We start from the raw sequence: 12,345 nt of genomic DNA on the forward strand, positions 1-12,345 counted from the left end.
CATCATCATCATCATCATCATCATCATCATCATCATCATCATCATCATCATCATCATCATCATCATCATCATCATCATCATCATCATCATTTCCTATGATACAATGCTGCATGCTTAACCTGTCCATATTCCTATCCCCACAATCACCATGATGACTCACCATTAACCTGTAGCTTCATTACAGCCGAGTCCTGGCCAAGGCTGTTTTCCAGCTGCAGCCTGTAGGGACCGTCATCGTTCTTGGTTGCATCCTTGATGGTGAGGATGGCGTGGCGGTCGGTCACCTCAGTGTTGTAGTGACTTCCGCGCAGTTCCTCTCCATCACGGATCCACTTGACGTCAGGCTTGGGGTTGCCCATGAATGGAATCTTCAGAACACAGGTCTCACCCTTCTCAAATGTGCAGATGTCACGGAAACGTGGAGGTACGTTGATCTTGGGGGGTGCTGATTAAATAAAAAATAATTTTATGCAACATTTCAGAAATAAATGCTTATAGAAATGTTAGAGACCTAAAGATAAAAAACCCAAATCTTTTGATATTTTTACACACAGCCTGAAATACATTAAATGATCACTGAACTTTCAAAATCAAATCATACTGCTAGTGTGCTCTCTTGACAATACTCTATGTTTCATTTTCAATTTAAACTATCTTAGATATATCATCTAAAAAAAGTGAACTGAACTGGCTCTTGGTCAGCAGCCAAAGAATGTGTCTAAATAGTTTTATAATTAAGATCTATGTTGATTTAAAACTTTTGAAAAATTCAAAAATAATGTTTATATCATTTCGTATAAAGTCAAGTTTGTTTTACTGATTTACAAATAATGCAGGTGATATATCACTGCAAGTTCATATCTAACCCCAGTCTTTAATAAACCAGGATATATTAACATACTGTTGCAGGGGTAATGGTTGATTTAAAACAAATATATGAGACTTAACTACATTTTTTTTATTCTCATTACACAAAAACAAACTATGTAAACTTTTTTTATCCCTTCAGTATATATGATATAGCCTAGTCCCTAGAAGTCAATTGATGGTGTATTCTAAAAAAAACTGCAGTAGAAGATGGCCTTGAGCAATCACTCACATCTGATCTCGAGCTCAGCACGTGAAGCACGTGAGCCTCCCCTGTTGGTGGCGCGGACAGTGTACTCATCTGCATCTTCACCAAAAACATCATGGACAACAAGCACCTGCTTGTCTCCCTCAGTGAAGATCTCAAACTTGTCACTGTCATAGATCTCACGAACGCCCTTGAACCTGGGAATGAGGTCAAGGTAATACATATCATCCTAAAATATAGAACGTCATGAGAAAGGACTTTGAAAGACTACATGATGTGTGTCAAATGAGTGTTGTTTTAAAACTTTTTTTCAGTATTCTGAAAATATTACCAAAAAGAATACGAGAAATATGCTGCATGCATTGTACCCTGAAGGTAAACATACCCAGGCATTCTGAACCAGTGTGCAAGAGCTTTAACCATTAGGCAACACTACCGCCACTATAAGGCATGGTGAAGATGTTACTGGATTGGGATGAAGGTGAATGCAGAAATAGTTTACAGGTGAATGGTTTACAGGTTATACTGACCATTGGACATCTGGCTTGGGTGTTCCGGACACTTCACACTCGAAGCGGGCTGTCTTGCCTTGGACTGCCTGGACCTTGCGGAGACCACTGCTGAACTCGGGAATAACAGCAGCTGCAACATCATCAATAACCATCAAAACAACATCACCTACAACATTGACTCTAGAGGCTTCATCAGGATCACTGAGCCAACATGGACATCAACCTGCTGGTTTGTGGCTATTAAAAATCCAGTAGGGCCAGTAAATCTCCACATTCAGTGGTCTGTCTGGCTTGTGAGTTTTCATTGGGTCATTTGTTTTTTATGGTAATTTGCTTTTGTAATCTTTTGTTTAGTTCTTCATTCAAATTTTGGTCTAGTGAATTATTTTGTGGGCTAGAAAATTTCAAAATTTGGAAACTGTTTTGCACACTGGCATCAACAAACCATTAATTCTACCACAGCTACGACACTGATACAAGAGACGTTATCAAGATTACAAACCCGTTCACGACAGTTTATCATCTTTGGATGTCTTCTCATACAGATGTCACTCTCACCTTTAGGATCCTTGATCTTGACGCTGTTGGAGGCCATTGAGGGTTTGCTCAAGCCAGCCTCATTTTCAGCAAACACACGGAATTCATATTTGCGGTCCTCAATGAGGTTGGGGATGTTGATCATGTTGGTGAGACAGGGGGACATATTGACACGTGACCAGTTCTCTGTGCCATGTTCACGCTTGTCGATCCAGTAACCACTGATGCGGCCACCACCATCAGACTTGGGCTTTTCCCAGGTGAGACTGACGAAGTCGCCTCCAACCTCTGTCACCTCTGGTGTTCCAGGGGACTGGGGAGCATCTGTTGATTGAAACAACTTGATGAAAACATATATGTACACATTGCTCATCATTGGTAATGTGATGTGAAAATGTCAGAGATGTGCTGTTGAAAGACACAAGGTGGGTACAAGGTGGGTAAGTCATATGACTGGTAACCTCCTAGCGCCTCACAGACAGCTTGGGTTATCAGGGTATAATGTGCTTGTGCCTTGAGCATGCGCTAATTCAGGAATCAAGCTCATTATAAATAAATAGCCATCATATCATATTTGTAATGCCACACAGGTAAGACTCTGTGACAACTTGATCACAGGTATGGGATATAGGGCTCCAATTCTACTCGTAAAATTGAAACAAGGTCCATTAATTTGAATGGAGACTGAGTAAATACATAGTTCATTCATTTGTTTGGTACTTACCAAATGGCATCTTGGCAACAATGGGGCCCTCAGCAGTAAGTGGCTCTCCCTGTCCGAATTCATTGACAGCGCTGACACGGAACAGGTACTGGCTGTTCTCATAAAGACCCTGCACGTCAAGGGAGGTATCCTGACAAAGACAACACAACATATTGAGCAATTTCAACAACATGTCAACCCCACTGACTTAACCTCAACAAGATCCCCTTATAGTCTGACACTAACATGTTTCAGGCTTGTTCACTATTAAGTACTCAAGGATAAGCATCCTCTGCCCAACCAGTGACACATGCCATCTTCAGAGTTTGAGTTAAAATTTATACTAAACATTCATTTGGACACCGTTTATAGATTGGTAAGGTTTTATTTTGAGTACAGATTAGATTCCCTGATAATGTTTGTTTCCAACTGCACATGACAGTTTGGTCTGAAGGCAGTCAGCAAAAATAGTGTTAGAATACACCTTGGCCACAAAGATTGCTGCAGAGACAACAGAATCTTAACAAGAGTATAGACAATGACTGCTGCACATTGCATCATGTAATACTGGTTGTCATGAAGATAGCAGCTGGCTCACCCTGCACTGTGAGGAGACTGTCACCCAGTAGGGCTTGCCCACTTCCTGTCTCTCCACAACGTATGACGTCACCTTGGCGCCACCATCCTCCTTGGGTGCCTTCCAGGCAAGGCGACATGTGTTTTTAGTGATGTCAGACACATTGAGGGGTCCAGTTGGTGTAGATGGAGGGCCTATGACAAAAGACGCCATAGTTATTCTCTTTAAATCATAACTAATCTATGAGAATTTTTTTGTCAAAATGTTGCTCTGAATAATTAAACATTTCATCTGTGTTACTGCGTGGAATATTGGTGTACCTGTGAACAGTCAATAAAAAAACAGCATTTATAATAGAAACTTTCAGCGAGGCACCTTCATATAAGTATTCTAAAATTACTTACTGACGACTTTGAGCTTGAATGGAGCAGTACATGTTCCGCTGTCATTGCTGATCTCGACCTTGTAGGCGCCAGTGTCGTCAATGTCAGTGTCTGGAGCAAAGAACATCACAGCATAAAAAAATTGTGAAACTGTGGTGTTTTTCTTTTCTTTTCAAAAAAGGTTTGCGTAACTGCAAAAGTTACATAGGACTTTTAGAAAAGTGCACTCCTGACCTCATGAATCTGCCGTTTGAAAATGATAGAGTGAGTGAGTTTGAGTGAATACTTTAATCAATAATAATCACCTTTGAGGGTGAGCGTCATGTACTCATCAAACACAGCGATCTTGACCCGGTCACTCTCAGGGACCTCCTTGTTGTCCTTCTTGACCTTGACATCAAACGGTCCGGTTCCGCTGAACGGGATCTTGATCTTGAACTGTTCTCCCTTCTCAACCTTCTGGTCACGGACATCCTTCTCCAGACGGGGAGGTGCTGTGATTATGAATAGTTCATGTGAGTGAGGGGATTTTATGTTGTTTTAGTATATTCAAGTCACATACTGACAGTCGCAACACCAATAATTCACATTGTTAGTTTGTCCTGAAGAACTCCTTAGTAAGACCTGTCCACACATTAACCACCTGACTAGCCCTTTGAAAGAATTAACATATCTGTAACATAAGTGAAACCATTAGATTTAATGCCTTTCAGCAGAAGCCCAGCAATATCACATCACCGGACACCAGAAATGAGTTTCACACATTGTATCCAAGTGGGGAATTGAACCCCCCCAGAAACTCTAGAGTTAAACAAATATAAAACATATATTATTGTTAATATTTCATCATCAAGCATCTTAATAATATAAAAAAGTTTCAAATTTCATTCTATGTAACTGCTGTGAGATCAGGTAAAGAAATGTTTCACAATAAAACTGTTAAAGAGCATCATGCTTTGGTCCATTATATTACATGACCATAGTGCGAAGATGATCAATACTTTTATGTGGACTTGCAACCGTCTCTTCAACATGTATATACTTACACAGCACAGCGAGGTTGCAGGAGCAGGACGCACGACCCAGGCTGTTCACCAACTCACAAGAGATGTCACCGGCATCCTTGTCGTACACCTCACCGATGGTGAATGTGCACACATCGCCATCCATACGCATACGGTTACGTCCTGATGAACCCATTTCAATTCCGTTCTTGAACCTATTAAATAAAATACAATTAACTTGAAGGAAAATAAGAAAAACCCAGACTCTTTGAATCTGATTGGATATGGATTAAAAAGAGTAAATCAAAAAGATTTGCTACAGTGAGTGAGTGAGTTGGTTTTTACGCCACATTTAGCAATATTCAAACAATATCATGGCTGGCGACACCAGAAAAGGTCTTCAAACATTTGAGGGGATTTGAACACCTGTCTTCTGCTTTTCATTTTAATGAACACCGGTGTTCTGCTTTTCTGTTTAATGAACACCAAGTCAAAGCTTTCATATAGAAACTAGAATTTGTCTACACACCAGTAGATCTCTGGTTTCGGTTCACCCTTGAACTCCACGCTAAAGGTGGCCTCACCACCAAGTGCGGCCTTGACATTCTGTAGCTTCTTGATAAAGTCCGGCTCAGATCCAACTGAAATGGAGAACATGGCTCATCCAAGAATACCGTCATTAAGTGAAAAAAATCTGTAAAAATTTAAGTTCAAGGTAATCATAATGTAGGTCAAGGACATTGATTTATGGAAACATTTTGTGTGACCTTGACATTGGTCTGACACTAGACTTTTTTGCTAAATTTGACATTCATAAAATGAGGAGATCTGTTCTATCCCATTTTGACAAAACATACATGATTGAGCTCATTTTTTGTAAATTTGATGATCAAATTTCATGAACAAAATAATGATAAGAGTAAATCAAATGTCACAAGGGAAAAAGCAACCATTCAGCCATTGAAAGTGCATTTTACATACCGATTTTCTCCTTGATTTTGATTGGAGCACACTCCAAACTTGGCTCACTCTTTCCGGCTGCGTTGACAGCAATAACCCGGAACTCGAACTCAGCGTTCTCAGGCAGGTTAGCTACAGTGTATTCATTGTCGATACATGGATAGTCTGTGGCCTTTGTCCAGTAGGTGGAGCCCTTCTCACGCTTCTCCACAATGTAGCCTGGGAAATACAAAATGTGTGACATGTAGATATGGCATCAAAGCACAGCACTGGACTATTTGTCTTAATGTTACCTCAACATTGCACAGGCCAGGTAGAAGGATTCACAAGGACTCAAGTTTTTTAAACAGCTCCTTCAGGAGGACTTATTTTCCCAAATGTCTGCAAAGCTGAAAAACACAACATCGCTACACACATTGCATCTTTTGGAACCATTCATTTGGGGTGCATTTTTTGGTTCATTTAGGAAACTCAAAAAACACCAAAAAGCAAAAGAAAACTACAAAAACCACAAAACCCAAACCTTCTAATATTTCTGGTTTGCCCTCTCTGACTTTGTATGCCATTAAATGAAATAATGTCTTTATCTGCTTCTTTGATAATTCTTTAACTTTCACCCTTAATCTTCATGTTGACACAATAAGCCTGGTGAAACCTGCAACTAAATAATTATCAAGGGTGGTAAAGTATTGATTATTTTGTTTTGATTCCTTATGGTACACAGTTGTTGGAATAAACGTGTAGCCCATACCTGTGATCTTGCTGCCGCCATCCAGTCTGGGTTTGTCCCATTTCAGCTCTACAAAGCTTCTGCCAACATGGGCAGGAGATGGCACACCCGGCACCGATGGTTTGGCTGGAAGTGGAATTATCAGGAATAGTTGAACATGGATAGATGACTACGACTCCTGAGTTATGCTTCACTTGCAATGTCCAGATGGATGTGTTTATTTGACACGTCTCTTTATTTGTTTGTCATGGTCAGATGGTTTAAAATATGATCTTAGTCAAATGCCGTTGGCATATGACAGCATCTCTGGGTATAGGAGATCTATTCTAACACACAACCTCAGTGGGCATTATAAGATATGACACAAGAGAAAGCAAGACTCTTTGAAGTGTCAGAGAAAACAGATTTACTTGTCTACTTACTGTATTTTGGTTTGATCAAGACGGGTCCTGTTGAGCTGCTGGGTTCTCCAAGACCGGCACTGTTCTTTGCCCTCACTCGGAATTCAAGCTCAGCATCCTTCTTCAGGCCTTCCACTGGGGACACGATCACCAACATCACCAACATCACCAACATCATCAACATCACCAACATCAGCATAGCAGGCAAGGTAATATGACATAACCATCAACACTTAGTTGAAGCATTCAATAATATACTGAGAGAAACAAATAAACGAACAGAAAAATTCAAACATTCTTTTAATATTTTCCAGTTTTCATCAACAGTTTTCAACAGTGCTGTGAATAAATAAAGGAACACCCACCATGAAGTGGTGTTCCCTTATTTGTTCAGCTCTGTATATACTAACATGTACAACCTTGCCCAGTTCTGAAAGCGCCATGCCCTGCCCCTGCCCCTGCCCCTGATCTGCGCCCCACCCTGTGTACTCACATGTTGTAGTAGTTTCCTTGATAGGAGCATCATTGTAGGTCTTCCATCTGCCACTGCTTGGCTCCTTGTACTCAATGACGAAGCCCTGGATTTTCTTGCCTCCATCATTCTTGGGACGAGCCCAGGACAGAGTCACGCTGCCATCGTCAACATCCAGCACCTCGGGTGTAGATGGTGGATCAGGGGTAGCTAGAGACAATACACACAACTATGAAACTACTTTCCTATTTCGTCTTTCCAAAATGCTAAATCCTGATGGAAGGTGAAGTTATTTGAACTATGTGGAAAAGCCATTGTCTCCCATTACATGGCCATTGTCTCCCATTACATGGCCATTGTCTCCCATTACATGGCCATTGTCTCCCATTACATGGCTACTGTACATTGTTTAAGGTAGGAGATGAGTTTTTCATTTCTAGTTCTGTTGGGGCTTAAAGTTTGGTTCCCTTACACAGGGTAGAAGATCTTATATCTTTTCAACTAGTCATTATAGTCACTGACGTCTGATAGTGACAGTTCCAGTAGCTGTTTCTTATTTAGCCTGATTGATTATTACCCTTTCAAAAATGCTCATGCTTCGCCAAACTTAAAACTAGTTTTCACCCTATGGTTGAACAGTGCAGAACACACTGGATGAATAACATGCAGAAGCTACTGTACAGGAACTTGCCATATAGACAATCTTAATACCTTAGATGAATAACCCATGCTACTGTCCTACAGGTATTAGACTTAGATAGACAATTTTGAAACAATAGATGAACAATCAACTCTACTCACTGTATGGGTGTTGAGCACAGATAGACATGGTCGTCTCCAGTGGCTCACTGACGCCATGTTCGTTTTCGGCTGACACACGGAAGTTGTACTCATGACCTTCAGTGAGACCCATGACCTCGTAAGTTGTTCCCCGGACAAACTTGGTGACTGGTTCCCACTTGCCTGTCCTCTTGTCCTGTTTCTCAACGATGTAGTTGCTGACGGGGCTGCCGCCATCATCCTGTACCAAAGAAAAATATGGAATTATACCTCTCTTTATTTTTTTATCTTTTAATATTTGAAATCTGGATTAAATCAAACATGCTTTGACAAGCATCCAAAATATATATATGTATCCTTAGTTTGCTTTACAAAGAAACCAAGAAACTAAACAGTTTTCATCCTTAATGAAAAGCCCATCAGATCTTCATGGGTGATGTACTTCCCCTGCACGTCGACCAATGAAGATCAGAGTTAGAACTGATATGGTTCAGTAACCCAGGCCAGTCATAAGTAGAGAATAACAGGATCAGGTGGCCAGGCTTGCTTAATTGGATGACACATCATCGTATCTCTATAGATGTTCATGCTGTTGATTACTGGACTTTTTGGTCCAGGCTTGATTTTTTACAGACCGCTACCATATATCTGGAATATTGCTGTGTGAGGTGGAAAACCAACCAATCATCACACACCTTTGGTGGAGACCATTTAAGAATACAGGAGTCCGGTGTGACCTCTGACACGTCCAGGGGTCCCTCAGGTTTACATGGAGCATCTGAAGAAAAAGACAAATCACTATGTGATACATTCACTTTAGAGATAAAGCAGGTCTTGTATCCAGCAGTTAAATAAAAGTACCGCTACTCAAGACATCCTCAGAGTCTTGGTTTGTTTATGCGATCACTATGGCAACCATATCAGAGAAGTAAGTAAGCATGGACTTTACCAGCAGAAGATTAAAACTCATGTCTTATGCTGGAAAAGCAAATGCACTACCCACTGTACCACCCTACCAAGTCATTTTAAAGGAAGAGTTACGTTATCTTTATAATAATTAACTTTAAATAATGAAATTAAAGGGATAGTAGGTACCCTGAAATATTCTGCTATGTTATTAAGTCAAAGTACCTCAATTTGGAACTATTAATATTGTTGTGATAATAAGAGTCTCCTGTTACTTGGGTAGCTCTCAGAGTTGTATGTGGTTACTGTATGTAAATTAGGGGTAAACTCACCGAACACAGTGACATTGAGCGAGACTGAGTCGCTTCCCTTCTCATTGGTCAGTAACACAGTGTATTTGCCTGTGTCTCCCTTCTCAGCCTTCTTGTTTATCAACAAGATCTCTATGGGATCGTTCTGGAACTTAACGCGATCCGTCTCATGTACTGTGAGACCTCCCTGCAACACACATCATCATCATCATCATCATCATCATCATCATCATCATCATCATCATTTCTCACTAAGCTGGTGTACAGTGACTGACCTGAGTCCAGGCTGCAGTTGGTGTCGGTCTGCCATTGTATGGAATGGATATCTTGAATGGTTCTCCAACCTTGGCCACAATGTCACGAATTGCAAAGTCACGGTTAACCTTTGGTGCCACTGGGAACAAAACAAATACATATGGCTTGACACACTTTCACCACATGAGGTAGAGAAAACAAAACACAAAGGCCAGGGTGTCAGGGGGGTGAGTTTATGTACAAAGACTTACATTTGAAGCTTACCCAAGATAAGGAGTTTAAATCAACACCTGGACAAAATAAAGTCCACTTTTCAAAATTTAATTTGTTAAAAGTATTATTATAAGAAATATGTTATCAACTTGAAAAGGCTGAAAAAAGTTGCCAAAGCGCAGCTGCAAACTAAAGGAGTAGAGCACAGATATCCGACCATATCAACTGCAATACTATCAGTTAACTATTTGATATTTCATTACTTTTAAGCATTAAAAATGGTGCATACTTTCTTTAGACTAGCAGATTATCTCCACTTAAGATCAGATCCGCACATCATCAGGATTCTGTAGAATCCTCACCTTTGTAGCACACTGACTTACTTGGTGGTGGTTGTGCCTTGATGGCGTCGGAGCACTCGCTGTGCTCACCTGGCCCAGCAGCATTGACGGCACACACGCGGAACTCATAGTCCTTGCCCTCCTGCAGACCTTTGACTGTGTATTCTGTGTCATTGATGTCAGACACATTGGCTCTGCAAGACACAACAAGCACAGTTAGAGTTAATAACCCTATACTCTCAGAATCACCACTGACAACACAGTATTACTGGCCATGTCAAAGCATATGTTGGTTTTAGGCATTATGTATATTTACTGGCATCTATTTGTCGTTATAACATGCGTGAGAGGGAATGAGTCTAGTTTTACATCTCTTTCAGCAATATTCCAGCAATACCACTGTGGGGACATCAGAAATGGGTTTCACATATTGTACCCCTGAAGGGAATCAAACCCATGTCTTTGGCATGACGAACAAATGCTTTATTCAGAAGGGTATCCCACCACCTCTTGTTTCTTTACATGATGAAACTGATGGACAACACTGAACCTCAACTTAAGAAGCATTGATAAAGTCATCTCCACAAACATTTTTAAATGGATTTTTGAGATAGGACAAACCACAATGTCAATGCTGACTCAAAATTTTGTGAATAAGTGATCTGCAACTGTTACAGGTGCCATAGCTTAACACTGATATAAAGGATAATTTTACCAATTATTTGTTTTGGTGAATTCTAAGCCTTATATCATATTGCATGGCTAATATACCACTGTCTATGTCAGAAGCACAGCACTGAAGCTGTCTGTCAGGAAATATGTCATGTGACTGTTCATCTACGCCACTCACTTGGTCCACTTGTTATCTCCCTTTTCTCTCTTCTCCACCTGGTATCCCAGAATCTCGGAGCCACCATCTCTCTTGGGTGGGTTCCAGGACAGGGTAATGGAGTCTTCGGTGGTTCCAATACTCTTGGGGGAGCTGGGGGCTCCAGGGGGATCTGTGAATGTATCCCACCGTGAGAAGCTGACACGGACAGAGCTTGCATTGATACTGAGTGAGTGAGTTTAGTTTTACGCCACACTCAGCAATATTCCAGCTATATGGCTATGGTCTATAAATAATTAAGTCTGGACCTGACAATCCAGTGAACAGCAGCATGAGCATTGATCTGTACAAATGGGAACTCATGACATGTGTCAATTCAATCCTGTTAGTTCTGCTTATAACAAGCATAGGTTACTGAAGATCAATTGTAACACAGATCTTCACGGGTTACACTGACACTGACAGTTCATTACAACCATTCTTCATTTAATGCATTTTGAATACTAAGACAAAAAGTATATTTAGTTATAAGTATGTTTGTTTGCTCATTGTAAAAGACTTGAGAAAAGCATGCTTAATTATGAAATGGAATGTCAATATTGCTCAGTATTGCAATATTAAGTCAAGTTAAGTAGTGTTTATAAATTGTCAATGTGTATTTAAGGATAGATTCAGATAAATAATTCACTGCCTTGGTGTAACAAAATTTACTGTTTGATTTGTGCTTGTACTTCACAATATTTGAACAAAAGACAAACATGTTAGAATAAAGCATGAATACATTGATCATAAAATCACAACTTACCAAATGGCAGCTTGGAGAGAATAGCTTCATCAGTCTCAAGTGGCTCACTGACACCCTGAGAGTTCTCGGCCATGATGCGGAACTCGTACTTCTCCCCGGGTTCCAGATTCCTGACGGTACACTTGGGGCTGGACACGAAGCTGCTCACCTTCTGCCATCGGTTGCTGCCGGCTTTGCGCTTCTCTACGATGTAGTTGGCAATGGGCTCACCGCCACTGTCGACAGGAGCTTGCCAGTTCAAGGTCATGGATTCACCATCAATTTCTGATGCGGTGATAGGTCCCTTTGGAGGCTTGGGTTTGTCTGAAGCACGTACATGGCATGAAAACTAACACTCTCGTCTTTGTTTCTGTGTGAGATTATTATTTCATTACAATATGAAAAACAAAATTGATTCTCTACTACTCAATATCCAGTAAAAAAACATTTGTCACCTGTGACTGAATACACCAACCAAAATTTCATTGTCAAAGCACTCATGACACTTACAAAGAATATGGTACTGAAAAAAAGGATCATGAGAATGATGGTAAGAATTAGCATTTAAAAAT

The 12,345-nt window shown here is 40.5% G+C and overlaps 1 protein-coding gene across 1 annotated transcript in view; it reads right to left on the minus strand.

Moving 5' to 3' along the window:
- Nucleotides 1-12,345, minus strand: part of LOC137260909 (twitchin-like) — a 151,998-nt gene that overhangs the window by 24,275 nt on the left and 115,378 nt on the right. The window contains exons 55-75 of the mRNA XM_067798445.1: nt 11,795-12,097; nt 11,011-11,161; nt 10,203-10,354; nt 9,627-9,745; nt 9,373-9,538; nt 8,830-8,912; nt 8,156-8,375; nt 7,376-7,564; nt 6,904-7,017; nt 6,503-6,607; nt 5,773-5,970; nt 5,321-5,432; nt 4,834-5,006; nt 4,093-4,281; nt 3,809-3,898; nt 3,426-3,598; nt 2,849-2,978; nt 2,146-2,448; nt 1,606-1,717; nt 1,100-1,272; nt 161-445 (exon numbers count right to left, since the gene is read on the minus strand). Of these exons, the coding sequence (XP_067654546.1) occupies nt 161-445; nt 1,100-1,272; nt 1,606-1,717; nt 2,146-2,448; nt 2,849-2,978; nt 3,426-3,598; nt 3,809-3,898; nt 4,093-4,281; nt 4,834-5,006; nt 5,321-5,432; nt 5,773-5,970; nt 6,503-6,607; nt 6,904-7,017; nt 7,376-7,564; nt 8,156-8,375; nt 8,830-8,912; nt 9,373-9,538; nt 9,627-9,745; nt 10,203-10,354; nt 11,011-11,161; nt 11,795-12,097 (3,540 nt within the window). The remainder of the gene's footprint in view (nt 1-160; nt 446-1,099; nt 1,273-1,605; nt 1,718-2,145; nt 2,449-2,848; nt 2,979-3,425; nt 3,599-3,808; nt 3,899-4,092; nt 4,282-4,833; nt 5,007-5,320; nt 5,433-5,772; nt 5,971-6,502; nt 6,608-6,903; nt 7,018-7,375; nt 7,565-8,155; nt 8,376-8,829; nt 8,913-9,372; nt 9,539-9,626; nt 9,746-10,202; nt 10,355-11,010; nt 11,162-11,794; nt 12,098-12,345) is intronic.

This window comes from Haliotis asinina, chromosome 14, assembly GCF_037392515.1.
Source record: "Haliotis asinina isolate JCU_RB_2024 chromosome 14, JCU_Hal_asi_v2, whole genome shotgun sequence".
Lineage (NCBI taxonomy): Eukaryota > Metazoa > Mollusca > Gastropoda > Lepetellida > Haliotidae > Haliotis > Haliotis asinina.